The 23,456-nt window shown below is 44.8% G+C and overlaps 1 protein-coding gene and 1 long non-coding RNA gene across 8 annotated transcripts in view; one reads left to right on the top strand and one right to left on the bottom strand.

Moving 5' to 3' along the window:
* Positions 1-4,537: 4,537 nt before the first annotated feature.
* On the bottom strand, positions 4,538-7,878 carry LOC143665395 (uncharacterized). The gene is made up of 3 exons (XR_013166932.1): positions 7,820-7,878; positions 5,603-5,691; positions 4,538-4,654 (listed from the first exon to the last, which is right to left on the bottom strand). It is a non-coding gene; the product is annotated as an uncharacterized LOC143665395 (long non-coding RNA).
* A 10,918-nt stretch (positions 7,879-18,796) lies between these two features.
* The window catches only part of FCHO2 (FCH and mu domain containing endocytic adaptor 2), a 206,126-nt gene continuing 201,466 nt past the window's right edge, over positions 18,797-23,456 (top strand). For all 7 annotated transcript variants that reach the window (XM_077139486.1, XM_077139484.1, XM_077139481.1 and 4 more), the window contains exon 1: positions 18,797-18,926. In XM_077139486.1, the coding sequence (XP_076995601.1) occupies positions 18,894-18,926 (33 nt within the window). In that variant the 5' untranslated portion in view covers positions 18,797-18,893. The remainder of the gene's footprint in view (positions 18,927-23,456) is intronic.

Genomic DNA, 23,456 nt, shown 5'->3' with positions numbered 1-23,456 from the left:
TCCGCGTCTCTCAGTAGATGCCAGTGGAACATCAGAAGCTGCTGCTGTTGGGCCCCAAACCGAGGCTGGTACCCACACCGATGCCATGTGGATCGAGACCAAAAACACATGCAGAAAAGAGAAAGAAAAACCAGCCAAAACCAAAAAGTGCACTGGGTCTTTATGTCCTAGGAGATGCTGTTTTTTGTGTTTTTTTTTTTTAACTTTTTTTTTATTGTATAGTATAGCATATATCCAAAGCAAAGAAACAAAAAAGCAATAGTTTTCAAAGCACTCTTCAATAAGTGGTTACAGGACAGATCCCAGAGTTTGTCATGGGCCACCATAACATCCTGCCAGATTGTTACAGCTTTGTAGTAACTTTTGAAATTGGAAACTACCAACTGAAAGTTTGAAACAACCTCCAAATTTGTTCTTGTTTTTCAAGGTTTTTGACTATTTGGGGCCCCTTGCCATTCCATGTGAATTGATGATCGGGTTTTCCATTTCTGCAAAAAGTTTGCTGGAATTTTTACTGGGATTACGTGGAATTTGTAAATCACTTTGGGTAGTGTTGACATTTTAACAATATCACATTTTCCAATCCATAACATGGGATGTTTTTCCATTTATTTAGGTTTTCTTTAATTTATTTCAGCAATTTTAAAAATAGTTTTCAGTATAGCAAGCCCTTTACATCGCTGGTTTAAAGATGATATTTTAAATCAATTACAAAATGATAGAAAATTTAATGAACAGTTGTATGCTAACTAGAAAAAAATAAAGTTGGATTCCCTATACCATGCCTTTAACTAAAATATATTCTAAACAGATTGAAGATTTAAAAGTAAAAAAAAAACAAAACTGAAATCAGGGAAGGTCACGAATATACTCTTTATCCCCTTCCTGTCTTTGGACAGCTCAACAGTTTGGCTAAAGTTGTGGAGAAAATTTAATCATTAGCAGAACCCCCAGGGGAAAGCCCCCCCATGGCCCTGAAACTGGATTGTTTAGTTTCTATCCAGGAGTATATTAGTTATCTATCACTGTGTAACAGATTACCCCAAAATCTAGTGGCTTAAAACACCCACAGTCATTTCTTTTGCCCGTGCATCAGCAATCTGGGCAGGGCTCAGTAGGAATGCACCTCGTTACTCACATCTCACTGGCTGAGGGACTCTGCGAGGACTTGGGGTCCTCTTTTAAAATGGCTCGCTCTCATGGCTATCAGTTTGGTGCTAGCTGTTGGCTGAGAGCTCAGTGGGGTGGGGGCCTTCAGGCCTCACTTCCTCTCTATGTGGTTTCTTCACGGTGTGGTGGTTGGGTTTGAAGATCAAGAATCACAAGAAAGCAGGTGGACGTTGGATTACTTTTTTATTACCTCGCCCCCCCAAACTATATAGCACTATTTCCACCATACTCGTAATTCTATCCAGATTCAAGGGGAGGAAACCTATATACCCCCCCCAAACATACACAAACACACTTCTTAATGGGGAGGGTGTTATAGTCACATTGGAAGAAGAACATGTATGACAGGAGATATTGCTTTGTCCTCTTTTGGAAAATACATTCTGTCACAAGGAGATGGGATTTCTGTAGACCTGCCTCTTTGCTGTGACTTGAGACATAGTCTGCTGAGCCCACAAGTGCCCTGCACATCTGGGAAGGATGTGGGAACTGGGGCAAGATGATTGTTCCACAGTGCTTCGGGAAAGTTCCATTAGAGGAACTCAGGACACACCTACTCACATCCCTGCCTGGAAATGACCCCACCACTGGTTCAGCACTACTGTCACTAGATTTCGTGGATTTAAATCCTGCCTCAGCCACTTATTGACTGTGCCTCAGTTTCTGCATCTTTAAACTGAGACTAATAACCTACTCGAGAGCTTGTCATGAATGAAAATTAAATGAATTAACTCATAACTCATGTATAGGCTTAAAACAGTGCCTGGAATACAGCAAGTGCCTAATAAATGTTAACCTAAAGGGAAATGCCCTGGAGTTGCTACCCCAGGGGCAGACTCACTCTGCCCTGTGCACCCCTGTCCATGTTTCCTGACTGAAGTAGAAGTTGCTCCTGGTTAGAGAGGAGCTGCCAAGTATTGGAGTCTGTTTTAGTTTCCGAGGGCTGCCATACAGTTAACCACACAGTTAATGGCTTAAAGCAAGGTAAATTCATTGTCTCACTGTATAGAGGCTAGAAGTCCAATATCAAGTTGCTAGCAGGCATGTTCCCTCTAAAACCTGTGTAACGATATCCTTCTTTGCTTGTTTCCGGCTTCTGGTGGTTTGCTGGCAATCCTTGGCAATCCTTGGCTTGTAGGCACATCATCCAAACTCTGCCTCCGTCGTCTCAAGGCATTCTCTCTCTCGCATGTCAGTTCCTTCTCTCTTTCTTACAAGGGCAGCAGTCATACTGGATTAAGAGCCCACCCTCCTCCAGTCTGACATCTTAACTAACGCCAACCTCAATGATCCTATTTCCAAACAAGGTCCCATTCTGAGGCAGTGGAGGTTAGAACGTCAACATACCTTTCGCAGGCTGAGAAGGGTGAAGCTGTAAGGACCCCAGAAAAGCATGTTCTTACCCATTCCTGTGGGTGTGGACCCAAAAGACCCTACCTATTGCTGAGCAGGACCTTACGGTGTGATCCCTTTACTCGGGGCAGATGCTGGTCTGTACACTGAGTCCTTTTTAAGGGAATGAAATTCAAACAAAGGAAAGAAAGCCATAGACATAAGAAGCTGAAAGGAAGGAATTATGGAAGAGGAGGGAAGGACCAGCAGACACCACCATGTGCCTGCCACGTGACAGAGGCGCCCGGGTGCCATGTGCCTGCCACGTGACAGAGGCGCCCGGGTGCCATGTGCCTGCCACGTGACAGAGGCGCCCGGGTGCCATGTGCCTGCCACGTGACAGAGGCGCCCGGGTGCCATGTGCCTGCCGCGTGACAGAGGCGCCCAGCCTCATTTCAGCCGGCCTTTGGTAAGAAAGCATTGCCTTGATGATGTTTTAATTTGGACATTTTCACAGCCTCAGAACTGCAAGCTTGTGAACTAATAAATTCCTACTGTTAGATACTTCTTTTAGTCTCTAGTATCTTAGAGCAGCTAGAAGTAGAAACCTAAAATTGTGGAATTGTAACCCAAACCAAACTCTGAAATCTGTTCTACAAGTAATTGTTGTGCTTTGAAATGTATTGTTTCTTTGTATATATGTAATTTTTTACAAAAAAGAAAAAGTTGATTGTGATGATAAAAAAATTATTTATTCCTTCTAGCCTCCTATATTCTGGAGCAGCTAGAAAGAAAAACCTGAGAGGATCGTACGGTAACCCATGACAAACTCTGGGATCTGTCCTGTAATTACTTGCTGAAGAGGGCTGTGAGAAGTATTGCTTTTTTACTTCTTTGCTTTGTACATATGTTATACTATACAATAAAAAAAGTTAAAGAAAAAATTCCTACTGTTAAAAGACAACGTATTTCTGGTATAGTGCTTTTGGCAGCCCAGCAGCCTAAAATGGGGGGAATCAGTTCAACTCATAAAGGTCCAAGGAGTATCAATCAAAAAGTCCCCCAGAGATCTGGGGACAGTCCCCTACACTACTTCTGAATAAATCTAGGTGACTTTCTCACATGGCCAGTGGAAAATGCTTACCTGGATCCACCTGCCTCTACAGACCAGCAGTGGGTGTGGCCTCCAGGGACAAAGCAGTGTGTTCCTCAGGTTGGGACCAGGTGGCAAGGCGGACAACCACAGTCAGGCTGCCCAAGTATCCACATAAACACCTCAGCAGTCGGTGGCCCCATTTAGTTGGTTAAACTATCATCCAAAAGAGCGAGCTTCCCCACAAGGGAAGTGATTTCTACTCAAAACCATTTAAGGCATGAAACAGGTGGACTTCTGGTTTACCTCTCTTCCAAATCCCCACAAAATGGAAAATAAATAGAAAAATAAAATCAAAGCAGTACAGGAGAATAAGAAAGGATGCTCCCAGCAGACCAACATGGTAAGGAATTTTAAAAAGGAATGAAAGAGATGAGAATCTATTGACAGAAAACTCTAGCACAGGGGACGAACCCAAAACCCTTACAGGAAACAAAGTACACAAGCAGTTAACTAAAGGGATACGTAATTGAGCCATACCCCTGAGGCCCTACCCATTCCTCACCCCAGCTCTTACAGTAATGGGAAGAAACTCCACTGTTTGAACTCATCTGAGAGCCCAAATGCAGTTCTTTTTCACGGCAGACCCAGAGTAGCGCTGTGCTGAAGCCAAGCTCTGGGGATTCTATCGCACACATCTCTTACCAACTTCCTGTTCAGTGATGGAATGTTGCTACCTTGAAATTGGCCCGAATGTATCCCATGGAAAAGCAGCAAATGCTGCAAATCAGGGTTTCCTCCCTCCATTCCAGAGCTGGTTGTTAAACATTTACCAGCATGCCACTGCTGTAAAGTAAACTAAGGTCAGGTGGAACAGGTCAATGCCCAGGGGGTCAGGGAAGCCATGCTAAGTTAAGCTGCCACATGGCCTGCCTACCCGTGCACCGCCCCATCCAGCAGATTTCTGCAGTCCAGACTTCTTCACTGCCAGGCACACAGTCCCCACCGGAAGTGAGGAAATGCATGCGGCTGTGAATAAAGTTCAGTCTTGACTCATGCCTACAAATAGGAACAGAAAACCAAGAATCAACAAACATTGTAGGAAAACCAAAGACATGAAAGAGAATACCAAATTCAACAAACAGAACTAGCTTATACACACACACACACACACACACACACACACACACACACACATGAGTTAATGGAAAAGATAAAAGCTATAAATTAAATAAAAGTGATATCCTCAGAATTGCTTGAAAGCACATCACATCCATAAAAAAAGAGAAAGGTACTATGAAACAATCAGAATCATGGAAATTAAAATTATGTTGTAGACCATGGTGGGGCTGAGATGCCATTGATAAGTGGGAAAATTGAGCTGGGAGAGTCTTCTAAAATGCCATGCCAAAAAAAAAAAAAAAGGATAAAAATGGAAAAGAAAATTAAAGTTGAGACATAGAGGTTAGCTCTAAGTAAAGTTATAATAAAGGACTGTGAGAATAAAAGGGAGGAAATTATCAATGAAGTAAGGAAAGAACATTTCTCAGAACTAAAAAGGGTCCAGAATTGAAAAAGCCTGTTACATGTCAGGCAGAATTAATGCAAAATGATCTTCGAAAGGGATTTGGGCTTTAACATGAGGAAGAAAAGTTAGCTTTTTTCCTGCCTTTCCATTTAGAAATTACCCCAAAGTAACAGAGTATGAGAAACTGTAATGCCAGTGCTGAATATGATGAACCCAGGGGACATCTGAAACGAAAATAGCAAGGAGTGCTGCCCAAATCAGAAAAGGTCAAAAAGAGATTTGGGAGGCAGAGGCACACAGGCCTGGACTGTATTTATCCTAAGTTCACAACTAACCGTGAAAAGGGAGTAACTGTCCGCCCCCCCCCCCTTTTTTTTTCGCAACAGTGCACTGAGGCTCTGTTGGTGGGAACTTTTCTTGATGCTGAGAAAAAGCTGAGGAAGTGGACTTGCCCAAGAGATCTCGTAGATGAATCCTACCTTACAGGAGGCAGTCAGTGGTGGAGGACAAAGACGTCATCGCGACAGCTCCGTGCTGGTGGCATGTATAGGATGCAGAGAAGCAAAACCTAAAGGAACAGATTAACACATATGGCTCTGGGTTATGAGGATTCCTGCTCGCTTGGATACAGCTTTGGCCTGCCTCACACAAACCTCCAGCAAATAGCCGGTCTGGGGAAAACTCACTTTATTTTAAATAGAGTAAATAATTAAAAAAAAAAAAAAAAGGAGCTAAAAAAACTAAAAAACTAAAAAAAAGAGATAAGAAGAATGTGGGAAAAAAACTCCAGTGAAATCAAATGCCAATGAAGCATTCTCATCATGGAGCAGATAAAAATTGTGAGCCATCGACATGAATTAAGCCTTTAAAATCTTCTCCATAAAGTCCCTGGGGTGGTGGAAAGGCGGCAGAGAGAGGAAGCAACAGAATTCAGTCCTTCCAGCAAAACACTGATAAACCGGCAGAGACTGTCTGAACCACCGATTTTGAGATTCTGGAGGCTAGAAAAACCCTGCATAGCATCCAGGGAAGAGTGGAAGAGAGAGGCTGGAAAATTGCTATAAAGAGCAGCAAGTTTCTCTCTCCAGTGGGGCCCCCCAGCACCTACCCCACCTTGCAGCAGGTCACCGGGAGTCCAGCCCCAGGCTAGCTTGGTGGAGACCGAAAGGGACAGAAAAATCCTCCTTTCCAAGACCAGGGGTGGGCACAGCCAGGCACTGACTACAGCTTTGGATTAGTGACTTCGCATCATGGGCGTCAGAAACTGAGGGTGGCCCATGCTCCAACGTGGCTGGGTGAGGGGGTGGCTGCCTGCCGTCACCTCCATTCCAGGGCAGGGGGCAGGGGTGATGGGGGGACAGCATGCGGACACTGCACTTCCTCAGGGCTGTGGAGGACAGTTGGCTGAAGGGCCACATTTGCCGGACAGGCCAGGAAAGTTCAGCTTTGGGGAGCTGTCAGAGAAGCTCTCAGCACCTCCTGCTTCCCCCAGGACCTTTAGAGCTAGACTGCACCTCTTCAGGACTCTCTGGCCTGGTTTCAGGTGGGAAGACAGACTTGGAAGAGTTCTCTCTGGTTTGTCCCTCCTCCCAGAATTTTCCTTCTAGGGAAAAGCATCTTAAGACAACAAAAGGAGCATAAAAAACGATAGAGGAGGAAAGTTTCCAAGCCAAGGACTGTCCACTGCAAATATCCAGGAGAGGGAAGTCTGTCTCCTGGAAACAGAGGAGACAATCAAGCTCCTATAAACAGGGGTACAACAAAGTATCTGACAAGCCAAGTGCAGGGCAAGGCAGAGGCTGTGGAGGATGGGGAAAACCCTGTGCGCTGGGCTCACGGCGGGCAGACCTTCCTGAACTGGGGGGCTGGAGCGCGAGAAAACCTCTGTCTTATACTGGCTGGTTATAAAATCAAGAAACAGACGTCTCAGGGAATAAATCCCAGAGTTAGCATTTTAAAATACTAAAATGCTCACTGTGCAACTCCAGAGTACAAAACAAAGAAACAGGAAGGGCCCTTCCACAGGAAGAGGACAGAGGCCCGAAACGCGAAGGAAGGCCAGAGCGTGGACACACCGAGCACAGCCTTAAAAGATTCTTCTAAAAAATGCTCAGAGATGAAGGGAAATCCTGAGAAAGAGCTAACGGATATCAGGGAAACAATCAGTGAGCCTTAGGAGAGTCTTAGTGAAGAGCTAAGCATGTGAAAGGAGCTAAGCAGAACTAGGGAAGTTGATGGCCACAACAGCTAAAATGAAAAGTGCCCAGGAAGGCTTCGAGAGCAGCCTGGAGCCGGCAGAATAAAGAATCAGTGAGCTTGGAGACAGGACACCTGAAATGAGTCAGGCTGAGATAGAAAGAAAACGACATATCAAAACTGAAAACAGGGCAGGCCACGGTGGCTCAGCAGGCAAGGACGCTTACCTGCCATGCCAGAGGACCCGGGTTCGATTCCCGGTGCCTGCCCATGTTAAAAAAAAAAAAACAAAAACTGAAAACAGCCTAAGACACCACTGGACACCATCAAACACAACAACAGCTGTATTATGGGAGGCTCTGAAGAAGAAAGAGAGAAAGCGGCAGAAGGAATGGTCCGAGAAATTATGACAAAGAACTTCCCAAACTTACAAAAATGTGGCTGTGCACATCCAAGAAGCCAGAGTGCCCCAAACAGGATAAACATGAAGAAATACATACCCTGTCATGTACTGATCACAACATCAAATGCAAAGGACAAGGGCAGAGTTCTGAAATCTGCAAGAGAAAAGCAACATGTTGCATACAAGAGAGGCCCAAGTAGATTGTGAATTTTCCAGTTCTCCTTCTGTTATTTATTACCAGTTTCATTCTATTGTGGTTAGACGAGATACATTGTATGATTTTAATATTTTTAAATTTACTGAGACTTGTTTTGTAACCTAAAATATGATTTATCCTGGAGAATGATACACGCGCATCAGAGAGTAATGTGTACCCTGCTGCTGTTGGTTGAAGTCTGTTAGGTCTAGTTGGTTTCTAGTATTATTCAAATCTTCTGTTTTCTTATTGATCTTCCATCTGTGTTCTATTCGTTATCAAAAGTGATGTACTGAAATTTCCTACTATTAATATAGAGATACTGTTTATCCCTTCAAGTATGTTTATATTTCCTTCATGTATTTTGGGGTTCTGCACATATATTCATAAGCCTTTTAGGTCTTGTTGATTTGACACCTTTAGTGGTAAACGGTGACCTTTTCATCCCTCAAAACAGTCTATTTTTTCTGATTTTAGTATAGCTACCCTAGCTGTCTTTTGGTTACTATTTGCATGGTATATATTTTTTCATTTTTTCGCTATCACCCAACTTGTGTCTTTAAATTTATGGTGATCTTGTAGAGAACATAGAGTTGGGCATGCTTTTTTTTTTTTTACATCCTTTCTGCCAGTCTCTATCTTTTGACCAGAGAGTTTACTCCACTTACATTTAAAGTAACCATTGATAATACGGAACTTTCTTCTGCTATTTCACTACATGGCTTTGAAATTATTATAAGCTAATTCATGGTCAGAAACTAGAGTACACATACTACGGACTTGGATGGGGGCAGGGAGTGGGAAGTTAATTCTTAATTGTTGCAGAGTATCTACTTGGGGTGATGCAAAAGTTTTGGTCATGTATAGTGGCAATGTTAAGACAACATTTCAAAGCAATAACACCAGTGAATTACGTATCTGAATGTGGCTAAAAAGGGAGATTTTAGATGCCATATATGTTGCTAGAATAAAAATTTAAAAGACAAACAGCCACAGGGCTATACAACTCCAACAGTGCACGGTAATGTAAACTATGGACTATAGTTAATAGTGTAATTACAATACTATCCTCTCGTTCATTGTAACAAAGGTATCACATTAATTAAAAATGGGGGTGGGTATTTGGTAATTCCATATCTTTGGCATGATCGTTCTGTAAACTTACAACTTCTCTAATAAAAATAAAAAGCGTGAAGAAGGATGAACCTTCTCCACTACCACCAAGAAATATGTGTTTGTGTGAGAGAGAAACATGGGTGATGCCGGGAGGAATACCATGTAGCTTTTTCAAAGTATGCACCAGTGAATATAGAGGAAAAAAGAAACATAATGGAGAGAATACAGAAAGTAATGATTGGCAACTTTCCTTTATCGGAGAATATATATTTGAAGATAGCTTTGAATAAACTAATATGGTTTTAGTTGGCATGTGGGAAGTGGGAAGAAAAAATAGCATATGTGTTTGTACCTAAGTGAAAAAAAAACTGGTTAGTTTTTCCTTGAAACATTGTAAAGAAAAGTATATCAAGGCTGATGTCATGGGGTGGTTATTTTAAGGCTAGAACGGACATTTTATTTTTGATACAGCCATTTTGGTCCAATCCAGTTGCTTCCCTGCAAATAGTTAATCAGAACTGAGTGGTCTTCCTTGAGGGTTTTGAAGAGTGCGTTATAGCTATGGCTCTAGGTTGAATTTGGTTGTCTGTTTCCTTGTACCTGGAAAAAGGCACTGTGTTTTAATACAATGACCAGATGTCCTGTTTAGGGTGGGGCAGTCCTAGATTTTGACTAAAGTCTGAGTTTTTGAACAATTATTTTTCTTGCATGTTTCAGGAGTGACTGTGAGGAGATGAGAAAGCCTTCTTTTAAAACGTAAGATGTAAATATTTTTCCTGGAAACTTTTAAGGGATCCATACCCATTTAGAGCACCTGGGTTTTGGAGATGGTAACAAAGGGGCTTCTTTATGGAATGAATGTGGAAACTAATGAAGGAAGCTTTATGAGTTAAATATTTATATATTTAAGTCCTGGGCGGATACGTCTAAGTCTCATCGTTGACCACACCCCTTCTTTTGCCTTGTTCTGTTCCTTGAGTGTAACTTCACACCATCCATAACACTTTTTCTATGCTTCAGTTGTAGCATAAAGTTAACAGTAATTTGCCACTTATTAGTTGTGTGACCATGGGAAACTTATTTAACCTCCTGGAGCATATTTTCTTACTTGTAAAATTAGGATAATAATAATATTGGCCTCATCCATGATGTGAGGATGCAATGAGATAATATATAAATGTTGCTATAATATGCAGAACTAAAGTTACAGATACAGTAATAGTTCTTGTTTTTCCAATAAATTGATCCAGACTCTATTAGACTTATTAGATGGAAATCTAGAGATATCCTCTTAAATCTCCACTTTTATTCTGGATCCCATACCTTTCCTTTTTTCAAGGACTACATTTCCACAATTATCTCCCTTCTCCCCCCTCTTTGGCTCTTCCCCTATGGCACCCAAGCATGCTCTATTACTGCTCATTTAACAGTCCATCCTTTTACCCCTTGTCAGCCTTCAATACCTGACTATTTCATTGCTTCATTTCTGACAAATGTTTCAAATGAGTTGCCTCTAGTAGCAGTCTCCACTTCTGCTTCTTTCTTCAACCCGCTCCAATCAGGTTCATATCTCCATCATCTCAAAGAATCAACCCTTGGCAAGGCCACCTCTATCCTGCGAACTCCAATGGTCAACACTTAGTAGTTGTCATCCATTGGCCACTTCCATGTTATCTTTCTTTCTTGGCAATTCCTCTAACTTACTGTTACTCATTGTCTCCTTTGCTGGCTCATTCTTTTCTCCTGATCTCAAAATGCTGGAGTGTCCAGGGCTTTCTCCTCTGCTCAACAGCCTCTGTTTCTCTCAATCTTCTCTCTCCCTATGAGAGTTCATTAAGTCTTATCGGTATATACTGATGATCTTCAAATTTATGTCTTCAGCCCAACCTCTGTCCTGAGCTCCAGAGTCATATATTCAATTGCCTGTCAGACATTTCCATTTGGATTTCCAATATACATCTCAAACTTATGTTCAAAACAGAGTCATTGAGGTCTCCTCCTTTTCTCCAAACCAGCTCCTTTCCATGTCTTTTCACTCTCTGGGAAACCATTACGCAGTCAGTTTCTCAGGCCCAGATTTTAGGATCATTCTTGACTCCTTTCTTTCCTTCACACCCCACTTGCAACCCATCAGTAAGCTCTGACCACTTTACCTTTGAAGTAGATCTTGAACCCAGTCACTTTTTACCATTTCCACTCTTCTCATCTAATCCCTGCCACCGTCTTCCCCCGTCAGGAAAATTACATCAGCCTTTTAACTGGCCTCCCAGTTGTTGTCTCCCTACAATCCCTTTTCACAAAGTAGTCAACGTGATCTTTTAAAAACATAAATCAGATCATATCACTTTGTTGACCTAAAACCCTCCATTGGCTTCCTATAGCACTTAAGCTACACCAGTCTATCTACACTTCTACCCTTCTCTTGACTCTGATTTCATCTCCATCTTCCAACTTCCATTCCAGCTCCATTTCCAACTCCATTCTCAACTCCAGCTTCCATTTGGTAACTGCTTTCCAGCTGTACTGGCCTTCTTTCCATTTACTTGAAAAAATCAAGCTCATTGCTACCTCTAGGCCTTTGCTTTCATTGATCTTTCAACATTATTTCCAGACCTTTGCAAGGCTATTTCCTTTGGCTCCTTCAGGTGTCTGCTCATTGTCTGTTCCTCACTTCTGATGAAGTAACATTTTAACTACTGTAGATAAGAAAGGCCCTCTTCTCACCACACTGTACCCTAATTCCACTTCATAACATATATCAGAGTATTTGAAAGGATCTCATTTATTCGTGTGCTTATGGTCTGTCTTCCTGCACCAAGTGGAGTAGTGAAGTGATTGGTCTCATTCACTATTGTATCCCCAGGGTTTAGAACAGGGACTACCTCAATACATGTATTCAATAAGTATTTGTTAAGTAAGTAAACAAGCAAGGGGCCCTCCTTCTCCACGAATGTCCAAGAATCTCAGGAACTATGCTTTTTACTCGTACATGTTACTGCTGAAATCTGGTGTTACATGATGTGCAGAAGTTCAGCACCTGGTAATAACCCCTTGTGTCTCAGGTCCATGCCCAGGCTGCACTGGACTTTGGAGGAGACCTAGCCCACACTCCCCATTCTAAGCTCAACAAAGGGTGCCTCTTGCTTGGGCTCCTGTGATCACAGTCGCTAGTGCTCTGGTCTTTCCGGTGTTCACTATCATCTTCCTCAGGGGCAGCCCCAGAAGCACTGATTTTCGCACGTTGCTGGGGATTCCACTGCCCCATAGACCCGAAAACCATTGTGCTAATTGAATCCAGGCAGTTTCTTGTCACTTTCTTTGTGGGGGGAAAAAAAAGAAAATGAAAAAGCACAAATTGAATTTCTTTGGTGTTATCTTTCTGGAACAAACCTTGATTCATTAATTTACCCATTTAACAAAAGTGTATTGGGCACCAACTATATGCCAGGTCATCTTCTAGGCACACTATTGTTATAATTGTCATCTCGTCATGAATCTGTATTAGATTGCGAATTTCTTAAGAGCAGAGATAGTCTTTTCACTGTAATAGGTGCCCAATATCTAGTGCCTGAGGAAGTGAAAGAGAGAGGAGTTAATGGAAGATGTTAAGAAACATTAAGCCCAGTTACATTTATACTAAAATCAAAACAACCATTACTCTTTACATAATAAATTTTTACATTAAAGTAAATTTTAAATTTTACATTAAAATAAATGTTAAATATAATAACAAATAATTCCCTTTGTTTTCTAGGCTATGCAAAGCAGATACCATGAAATGCATTGGCTTAAACAATGGGAATTAATTAGCCCTACAAGCTTACAGTTTTGAGACTGAGAAAAATGTCCAAATCAAGGTATCATCTAGGCGATGCTTTCTTCCCCAAAACTGGCTGCAGCAATCCTGGACGCCTCTGACACGTGGCAAGGCACATGGCCATGTCTGCTGGTCCCTCCCTCCTCGACAGGGTTTCTTGCTTCTGTGACATTCTTTCTCTTATAAAGGACACCAGTAAGAGGATTGAGACCTACTCGGAATGAGCTGGGCCCCATCTTAAGGTAAGATCCCACTCACCAAAAGATCCTACCCACAACGGGTCCACATCCACAGGAATGGACTAACTTTAAGAACATACTATTTGGGGGTACATACAGTTCCAAACCATCACATCACCCTGATATATATACATTTATTCATTCTTCCATGTTTTCTTTTGATTATTGTTCATTTGCATACATGTTTTGAATATTTGTATTTTTAATGTATTTTCCATTTCGTCTTCTGCCTTTCCTCTTTAACATTAATGAGAAGCATCTTTGCATTCTATGTTCCCATCATCACCTGTGTAGTTTTCAGTAATTAAGCAATTTCTCCTTTTTTATTTTTGAAACTCCTATTGGTTTCCCTGTGGTCACCAGCAGTGAAAATCCCTGAAGAACTTCTCAGGTGTTTTTGTGCTTCATCCAAAGACAAAGGTATATGTAAAATACAAATATTATGAAATTTATTTTAGGAATTGGCTTACACGACGGTGGGGAGGGGCAAGTCCTAATTCCACAGCACAGGCTGCATCCTGGGAACTCCAATGAAGGTTTTCAATTAATTCCCAGGAGAAGCTGGCTGTCTGAAATAGAGATGGAAATTATTCCCTCCACCCCTGAAATCATCAGTTCTCCCTTTAAGGCCTTCAACTTGGGTGAGACTTCTCTCACTGTTGAAGGCAAACTCCTTAGTTGATTGTAGATGTAATCAGCCCTAGATGCAATCAATTTACTGATGATTTAAACCCACAACCTACCCTCACAGTAACCATCAAGCCAATGCTTGCTTGACCAAACAACTGGATATCATAACCTTGCTTAGTTGGCACGTGAACTAACTAACACAGACAAGAAGGCAAGGGAGCCCCTGGAAAGTATGTCTCATTCTGAAGGAAGAGATGCTGCTGCAGCAGGGAATAGGCAGTCTATTCCAGGTGCATTGGGGAGTGAAGAAAGGTGCACCTGGCAAGCTACCCTGAGCTGAAGGTGTGCGTGGAGAGTGATGTTTGAATATTGCAATTTGATTAATGTGTTTCCCCTTCCTGGCCCTGGCATACTGGCCTGCTTGGTACCATCTGCTAAGCTTTTGCTTTTCTTTCTGTTTTGCATAAAACTTTTCCTTTCAATATGGTGCTGTTAAGTGGGGGAAAGGAGAACATCAGACATCAGGGATCTGCCTGTTTTTCTTCTCCCTTTTAATAGAGCTCAGCTCTTTTGTCATTTGTTAGTGTCAAGTACAAGATGAGTGCAGAGAAGGGTTACTTCACCTGGCACAGGACACTCCTCCTTGAAGGTATTAGCTGGAAATAGGAGAGGTTTTTAGGAGCATCTCTGCTTGGAAACAAGCGAAGGAATATTTGTAAAATTATAAGGAAAATAATTGAAAAAATGTGTCTTACTTTATAGCCAACTCTTCTGGAGTAGAACTGGTTTCAAATGAAGTAATGAGGAAATGGTGCTTGTGACTAAATGCTGACTAATATGCTCTAGGCTGAGAACCCAGAACTGGAAATGGGAGATCAGACTTGAGGGGAAGTTCTCTGGGCGCCTTGCCTAAGGAAGTGGGCCTTCAAATCTTGGAGACAACCCACATTTTGGAAACCAGAGAATCTAGGTTTATGTTATTTCCCCTCTCTTGTTTGCTACTGCTTATTGAGTTATGTTTATACAGCCCAGGTGTGTTTTGGACTATAAGGTACATGCTTGGGCCAGTTTACTGGGGAGCAACAGCATTTCCTGGAAACACTGTTGACAGGTGTAATTAGAGAGACATCCTAAGAGGAAGATGAATCTAGGGAAGAGGACAGAGGCTGGCTGACACCACTTATATTCTTCCTGTACTACATCATCTCCTCTGAATTTAGTCACCGTAAACACTATTTACTATAAAGTCCCACAACTTAAAAACACTAGGCAATTACAGCTTATGGTGTTTTGGCCCTATGAACATTACAAATACCTGAAATACATAGAATATTTATCTTCACGGCTGGCCTACCCCTGATATTTATGGGATCAGAGAAGGGACTATATGTGGGGGTCAGTGCACTACATGCAACTATTGTGACACTACTAGGAAACAATGGTTGTTATGCAAAAATCATTCAAGCTGAGAGGAAATATTTGACAAGACAACTAATTTATTTCTGTCTTATCTCAGCACTTCTGCTCAAATTCTGCCTGAACTTCAAACCAGTCTATTTCTGATATCAGCAACCACACCACAAGGTTTAACAACATTTGAGGTCCATCTTTCGTTTTGAGGACATAAGGCAAGAGATGTGAAAAAGCATTTCCTCGCGTGTGAAGATATTGATCATGGGAAAAGATATTTAGGGTTAAGAGGTTATGTCAGTGTTCAGCAGCAGATCATGAGTGACATAGGCACCCAGGTGTTTTTAATAAATTAACATGTGTGTATTTGTGATATGTAGGGTCCTTTATAGCATGGAGCCCAGGATAGGGACCCCACTTGCCTGGTCTAAGGGTGGTAATGCTTAGTGAATACTACAAATTTAATGCAAAGCTCATTTGCAGGGTGGTCTAGACGGATGTGTCATTTTAGAATTTCTTCAGCATTAAGAGATAGCACTAGATCGACAGCTTGGAGAACACTGTAGCATGTACCTAGGTTTAACTTTCCCAAATATTAGAAGTAACATATAATATTATGAAGACTTTTTAAATAAAGAAAATAGCATTTTCCAACTTCAACACACTTAAAAAAATCTATTTATTGTGGAAAATTTCAAACATATACAAAAAATAGAATAGTAGAATGGACCACTACATTTCCAGTACCTATCTCCAACAACTATTAATTCATGGCCAATTTTGTTTCATTTATACCACTACTCATCCCTAAATGAATTATTTCAAAGCAAAACATAAATGCCGTATGGTTACATCCTATATGTATCTAAAAGATACTCTATCACAATTATTCCCAATTTTCAACACTTTTCAGTTTGATCTATGTGAAAGGTACCATGTGATTTTTGCTTTTGAGGATGTATCTCACCATGAAAAGAAGTGTTACTTTACAGCGCTCACAGTGTTTGAAGTCACAAGATCTGAGTAGATTTGGTGTGCAGGAATAGCTAAAACTACACCGAGTCCACGTGTGGGGCTTCAAGAACTGCTAGCTCTATCTAGCTTTTGATAGAACTATCAAAGTTCTTTAACAAATGATCAGGTTACAGGGAATTTGAGACCTCATATTTTTACATATATATTTACTGTTGTAAAGCAATGTGTGGGAAGTGAACTTAGTTTCTCTATCAGGTCAAGGCATGTTAAAACTTGCTTCTTTTTCCAAAATGTACAAGTTGCTGAAAAACCATCGCCTTACATAAGCAAGACCTGGAAGAGATTTTTTTTTTAACTGTTCGGGTCACGGAGAGAGGTTGGTTCAGTTCCGTGCCCACTGCCAGCCGTGCTGGCGGTCAGCCTCCGTGTCCGCTGCTGGCGGTGCTGGCGGTCAGCCTCCGCGTTCGCTGCCGGCCGTGCTGGCGGTCAGTCTCCGTGTCTGCTGTCGGCCGTGCTGGCGGTCAGTCTCCGTACCCGCTGTCGGCGGTGCTGGCGGTCAGTCTCCGCGCCCGCTGCCGGCGGTGCTGGCGGTCAGTCTCCGCGTCCGCTGTCGGCGGTGCTGGCGGTCAGTCCCCGCGTCCGCTGCCGGCCGTGCTGGCGGTCAGTCTCCGCGTCCGCTGTCGGCGGTGCTGGCGGTCAGTCTCCGCGTCCGCTGCCGGCCGTGCTGGCGGTCAGTCTCCGTGTCTGCTGTCGGCGGTGCTGGCGGTCAGTCTCCGCGCCCGCTGTCGGCCGTGCTGGCAGTCAGTCTCTTTGTCCGCTGTCGGCGGTGCTGGCGGTCAGCCTTCGCGTCCGCTGCCAGCCGTGCTGGCGGTCAGTTCCGCGCCTGCTGTCGGCGGTGCTGGCGGTCAGTCTCCGCGTCCGCTGCCGGCCGTGCTGGCGGTCAGTCTCCGTGTCTGCTGTCGGCGGTGCTGGCGGTCAGTCTCCGCGCCCGCTGTCGGCCGTGCTGGCAGTCAGTCTCTTTGTCCGCTGTCGGCGGTGCTGGCGGTCAGCCTTCGCGTCCGCTGCCAGCCGTGCTGGCGGTCAGTTCCGCGCCTGCTGTCGGCGGTGCTGGCGGTCAGTCTCCGCGTCCGCTGCCGGCCGTACTGGCGGTCAGTCTCCGCGTCCACTATCGGTGGTGCTGGCAGTCTCCGCGCCCACTGCCGGCTGTGCTGGCAGTCAGTCTCCGCGTCCGCTGCCAGCCGTGCTGGCGGTCATTTCCGCGCCTGCTGTCGGCGGTGCTGGCGGTCAGTCTCCGCGTCCGCTGCTGGCCGTGCTGGCGGTCAGCCTCTGCGTCCTCTGCCGGCCGTGCTGGTGGTCAGTCTCCGCGTCCGCTGCCAGCCGTGCTGGCGGTCAGTCTCTTTGTCCGCTGTCGGCGGTGCTGGCGGTCAGCCTCCGCGTTCGCTGTCGGCGGTGCTGGCGGTCAGCCTCCGCGTCCGCTGTCGGCCGTGCTGGTGGTCAGTCTCTTTGTCCGCTGTCGGCGGTGCTGGCGGTCAGCCTCCGCGTTCGCTGTCGGCGGTGCTGGTGGTCAGCCTCCGTGTCTGCTGTTGGCCGTGCTGGTGGTCAGCCTCCGTGTCCGCTGTCGGCCGTGCTGGCGGTCAGCCTCCGTGTCCGCTGTTGGCGGTGCTGGTGGTCAGCCTCCGCGTCCGCTGTCGGCCGTGGGGGCGGTCAGCCTCCGCGTCCTCTGCTGGCCGTGCTGGTGGTCAGCCTCCGCGTCCGCTGTCGGCGGTGCTGGCGGTCAGCCTCCGTGTCCGCTGTTGGCGGTGCTGGTGGTCAGCCTCCGCGTCCGCTGTCGGCCGTGGGGACGGTCAGCCTCCGCGTCCTCTGCTGGCCGTGCTGGTGGTCAGCCTCCGCGTCCGCTGTCGGCCGTGCTGGCGGTCAGTCTCCGCGTCCGCTGTCGGCGGTGCTGGCGGTCAGTCTCCGCGTCCGCTGCCGGCCGTGCTGGCGGTCAGTCTCCGCGTCCGCTGTCGGCCGTGCTGGCGGTCAGCCTCCGTGTCCGCTGTCGGCCGTGCTGGTGGTCAGTCTCTTTGTCTGCTGTCGGCGGTGCTGGCGGTCAGCCTCCGCGTCCTCTGCTGGCCGTGCTGGCGGTCAGCCTCCGCGTCCTCTGCTGGCCGTGCTGGCGGTCAGCCTCCGCGTCCGCTGTCGGCCGTGCTGGCGGTCAGTCTCCGCGCCGGGTCACAGGCCGCGCCGGGACTCTCCGGTGACCCCAGGCTCCGTCCCTCCCGGCTCGCTGGCCTGGGCCCCTCCGGGCCGGCCTCCCGCAGCAAAGGTTTCTCCCACCACCGCGCCAGGGGCCCAGCTCCCTCCTCCGAGAGTGACCGTTCGGGGTCCTCGAAGGCCGGGGTTGGCCCTGTCAGGAGGCAGACCTGCCGCCGGCCGACCCCATCTTCGCAAGGCACTGTCCGCAGTGACCCTCCGGAACCCGGCTCCACCTCTCCAAGAGGAACCGCCGCCAGCCGCACCCGGCAGACCCGAGGCCGGCAGCAGCAGCCCCGAAGCCAGAGCCCGCGGCGCATGCGCACAGCGCAGCCACGGCGCCGAAGCCTTCGCCTCCAGATGGCGCATGCGCCCTGGTGGGTGGGGGGCCGGTCTCAGAGGGCGTCGACAGCCGCTAGGTGGCGCATGCGCCCTGGTGGGTGGGGGGGCCGGTCTCGGGACGGCGACGGCGGCGGGCGGGGGCGCCGCGGGGCCCGGCCGGTGTTTACACAGCGACGGGCGGGCGGGACGTGGAAGCCGGCGCCGCGGCAGCACAATGGTCATGGCGCATTTCCTCGAGAATTTTTGGGTAAGAGAAGACTGTTGGAAACCGACTGTTGGAAAGTGTGGGTTTTGGGGCCTGGCCTCGGCCTGCGTGCGCTGAGGGCGGCGGCGGCGGCGGCGGCGGCGGCTCCTCAGGCTCCGCGGGCGTCCTCGGACGGCGCCTGCCGGGTCCCGCCTGCCGCTGGCCGCCGGGACCTGGACGCGCGGGCTCGCCGCTCGGCCGGCGGCGGGGGTGTCAGCGCGGCCTTCGGCCCGCGACGGGGCCGCGGGGCTTGGACAAAGCGCGGGTGCGGCGGGCGCCGGGCGCCGCCACGGCTCCGGGACTGCTCGCCGGCTCCGGGCCCCGCCGCGGGCTGCCCTCCCCCCGCAGACTCCGGGGATCCCTGCGGCTCCCGGGACTCCCCAGGCCCGTGCTCTGGACCCCCACTGGCTCCGGGCCGGGCGGGGGACTCGCCTCCCTTCGGCGCGCCACCACTTCCCCCGGAACCCCGTGCGAGCTGGGGCTGGGTGAGCCGTTCCCGCGGCCCCCGCTCGGCCGGTCGGTCGGCGCCCGGGCCGCCCTGGGCCTGCCCGCGAAGCGGGTCCAGGCTGAGCTTCGGTGGCCGAACGACGGTCGCGGCGCGGAGCCTCCCGCCTGGCCCCGGCGCGCTCTCGCGTCCTGCGTCCGCGCCCGTCCTCCTCGGACTCCGGCTGGGGAAGGCCGCCCCGCTCCCCTGCGCGGGGCTCTTCCGCGGGTGTTGGTGGTGGTGCGGGCGCTCGGCGGCCGGGCGCCGGGCGCCGGGGAGGAGCGCGCGTCTCCGGTAGCTGGGGCGAATGTCATCTTTCCGCCCGGCAGTTCAGGCTGCAGTTCCCTCTTAGTTGACGCGGAAATGTTTGACGGAGTCATCTTTTCGTGAGGGATTTGTCCTCAGTTCTTAACTCTCAGCCTCTCATGTATTGACTCGTTTGGTAATCGAATCAGTTCAGAGTTGTATGCCACAATGTACCTTGTTTTCCACAAGCAGCATGAATACTAGATACTAGGATTTAAAAAAAGTCTTACTGGGATATTATTTACTTAATGTACGGTAAACCCATGTAAAGTGTTAGTTGATTGACTTTTAGTTTGTTCACAGAGTTGTGTAATTACTATGATCAATTTTCGAGCAATTATATCAACTCAGAAAGAAATCTGTACACATTAGCAGTCACTTGGTGTTCTTTCTCCCCCCAGACCCTGACAACCACTAATGTACCTGCTGCCTCTGAAGATTTGCCTCTGCTGGACATTTCATATAAATGAAATCAAATAAGTGGTCTTTTGTGACTGGCTTTTTTCACTTAGCATAATGGTTTCAAGATTCATCCGTGTTGGAGAATGTATCAGTAATTCATTCCTTTCTACTGCTGTATAGTATTCCATTGTGTGGCTACACCACATTTTGTTTATCCATTCATCCGTTGATGAACATTGGGTTTTTCCACTTTTTGGCTATTATCTATAGTGCTGTGATGAACACTTTTGTAGACGTTTTTGTGTGGACAAATGTTTTCATTTCTGTTGGGAGAGGAATTGCTGGGTCACATGGTAACTCCATGTTTAACATTTTGAAGAACTGCCAAACGGTATTTCCTGTACAATTTTACAATTCCACCAGCAGTGTCTGAGGGTTCCAGTTTCTCCACATGCTCATCAACATTTGTTATTATCTGTCTTTGTGTGTGTGTGTATGTGTGGTTATATATACATAACAAAATTTCTCATTAACCGCTGTATTATATGTATACAATTCAGTAATTTAATTGCGTTCATAATATTGTGCTTACTGTCACCAGCGTCCATTGTCAAAGCTTTTCTTCCTTCAAGTAGAAGTTCTACACCTGTTAAGCAATGTCCTACTCTCTCCCTCTTCCCAGCTTCTTGTCACCTTTAATCTACTTTTTGTTTCTATGAATTTGCTTATTTTAGTTATTTCAAGTAAGTGAAATCATAAAATATTTGTTCTTTTGTGTCTGACTTATTTCAATCAACATAATGTCTACAAGATTCATCCATGTTGTTGCATGTATCAGAACTTCATTCCTTTTTATGGCTAAATAATATTCCATTGTTTGTATATACCACATTTTATTTACTCATCTGTTGCCGGACACTTGGGTTGTTTCCATCTTTTGTCTTTTATGAATAATGCTATGACCATTACTGTACAGATATCTGTTGGAATCCCATTTACAGTGCTTAGGGGTATATATGCCTAGAAGTGAAATTGCTTGGCCATATGGTAATTCTGTGTTTCATTTTTGGAGGAACCATTTAAGTGTTCTCAACAGCAGCTGCACCATTTTCATTTCCCACCAATGATGTGTAAGGGTTACTGTTTCTCAGCATCCTCTCCAACACTTATTTTCTGTTTTTTTCTTTTAATACTAGCCATCTTTGTGGTATTAAGTGGTGTCTCATCGTGGTTTTGATTTGCATTTCCCTAATGGCTAAAGGATGCTGAGCATCTTTTTATGTGCTTATTGGCCTTTGGTGTATATTTGGAGAAATGTTCATTCTCTTTTTATTGTGGCACTGTGGATATGCCAAAAGTTGTTAAAGTATTCTTCTGACTATGGGCAGTTAGATTGTTTTCAATATCTTGCTGTTACATTTGTGATTACATTTGTATATGCATGTGTATATCTTTGGATAAGTGTCTCTTCAGATCCATTGCCCATTTTAAAATGGGTCGTCTTTATTTTACTGAATGATAATAATTCTTTATATTTTGGATACAAGTCCTTTATCATTATAAGTAATTTGCAAGTGCTTTTTCCCATCTGTGGGTTTTTTCTTAATTGATGGTGTCCTTTGAAACACACACATACATTTTAAATTTTGATGAACCCTTGAAGTCCAATTTATTAAATTTTTTCTTTTATCATTTGTTCTTTTGGTGTCGTCTCTAAAAAGTCTTGGAGTTTACCTAACCCATGGTCAAAAAAATTTACTCCTATATTTTCTTCTTTGAGTTTTATACTTATAGCTTTTACATGGCCTTTGATTCACGTGGAGTTCATTTTTGTGTTTGTACTAGCAGTAGAACTTCATTCTTTTGCATGTGGATATCCAGTTGTTCCAGCATCATTGGTTGAAAAGACTGTTCTTTCCACATTGAATTGTCTTGATATCTTCGTCGAAAATCAGTTGAACATAAATGTAAGGGTTTGTATTGGACTATAAATTTTTTGCATGCCAAGATCACACTGTTTTGATTACTGTAGATTGCCAGTAAGTTTTGGAATCAAGAATTGTTAGTCCTCCAACTTTGTTCTTCTTTCTCAAGATTGTTTTGGCTATTCTGGGTCTCTTGCTTTTCCGTATGAGTTTTAGGAACAGTTTCTTAGTTTCGGGTATTAGGTTTTACAGTGGTAATTATGAAAACTTTTTTTATAAAAACCATTTATTCCGATTAAATTGACGTTCTTATATGTTTTATGTAATTTTTTGATTCATAAATTTATTTTGAAGTTTGCTAACTTAATTCCAAATTGCATCTTAACATTACAAAGGTTGTATTTTATTTTCTGTTGAGTGAGCTTTGCACATAGCTTTGTTTGATGTTTTTGGCTATTAGGAATAATACTTCTATGAATATTTTTGTGTAAGCTTTTATGTGTCTCTTTTTTTGCTCCTGTTTTTAGAGAAACTTGGATATCTGTACTCTAGAGAGAATTCTCAAATCTCATTTATGCCTCCGTTTTTACCTTCACTTCCAATAAATATTTTATTTGAACAGATTGAGTACAGATAGTAAAATAGACTTCATTTTATCTTATTTCCTAGCCTGGAATTGGGACTGAAAACTCTAAATTATAGTTTAAAAAGCTTCAAAGGAGGGCTAAATGAGCTAGGAAAGTCTAGGAACTAGTACATAACCAGCTTCTGAGAATGTGATAATTGTCTGTTTAAAACAACTTAAAATTTACAAATTTCAGGATCATTTATAAAGCAATTACTCAAATAGAAAACTTAGAATATTAATTTCACATTTTTCCTAATATTTAAAGTGGCACTACCAATACAAAAATAAAACTTGTTGGAATAAGTTTAGTGGGAACCCTTAAAATTTTAGATTTCTGACCCAAACAGCCTATTAATTACTTTTCCCCATGCACATATAAAGGCGAGTTTTTTTGTTTTGGTGTTTTGTTTGAGGACATTTAAATCACTGAAATTCTCTTCAAGCTCTTTTAAAAACAGCACATGCTGTGTTTTCCTTTAAAGTATATTCTGTTAATTAAAACTTTATGCTGCTACGTATTCCTTTAACTTAATACTATATTCTGAAGTGAAAAGTGTATTAAAAACTTCCTATTCAGCAGGTGTTTTCTTACTGATAAGTCAGTTTTTGCCACACACCTGAAAATGCTTTTCTTTCTATTAAAACTTGACAGCAGAAATAATTTTGATAGCAGAAATCCTTACCATTGCCTTCAGTGTTAAAAACAATTGTTAGCCCTTCAAAATATTATTAACTTAAATAAGGTTATCTACAAGTATTACAGTGAGGTAGTGTCTCTATATGCTGTT

Source organism: Tamandua tetradactyla, chromosome 21 (genome assembly GCF_023851605.1).
Source record: "Tamandua tetradactyla isolate mTamTet1 chromosome 21, mTamTet1.pri, whole genome shotgun sequence".
NCBI lineage: Eukaryota > Metazoa > Chordata > Mammalia > Pilosa > Myrmecophagidae > Tamandua > Tamandua tetradactyla.
This window is presented reverse-complemented; position numbering and strand designations above follow the sequence as displayed.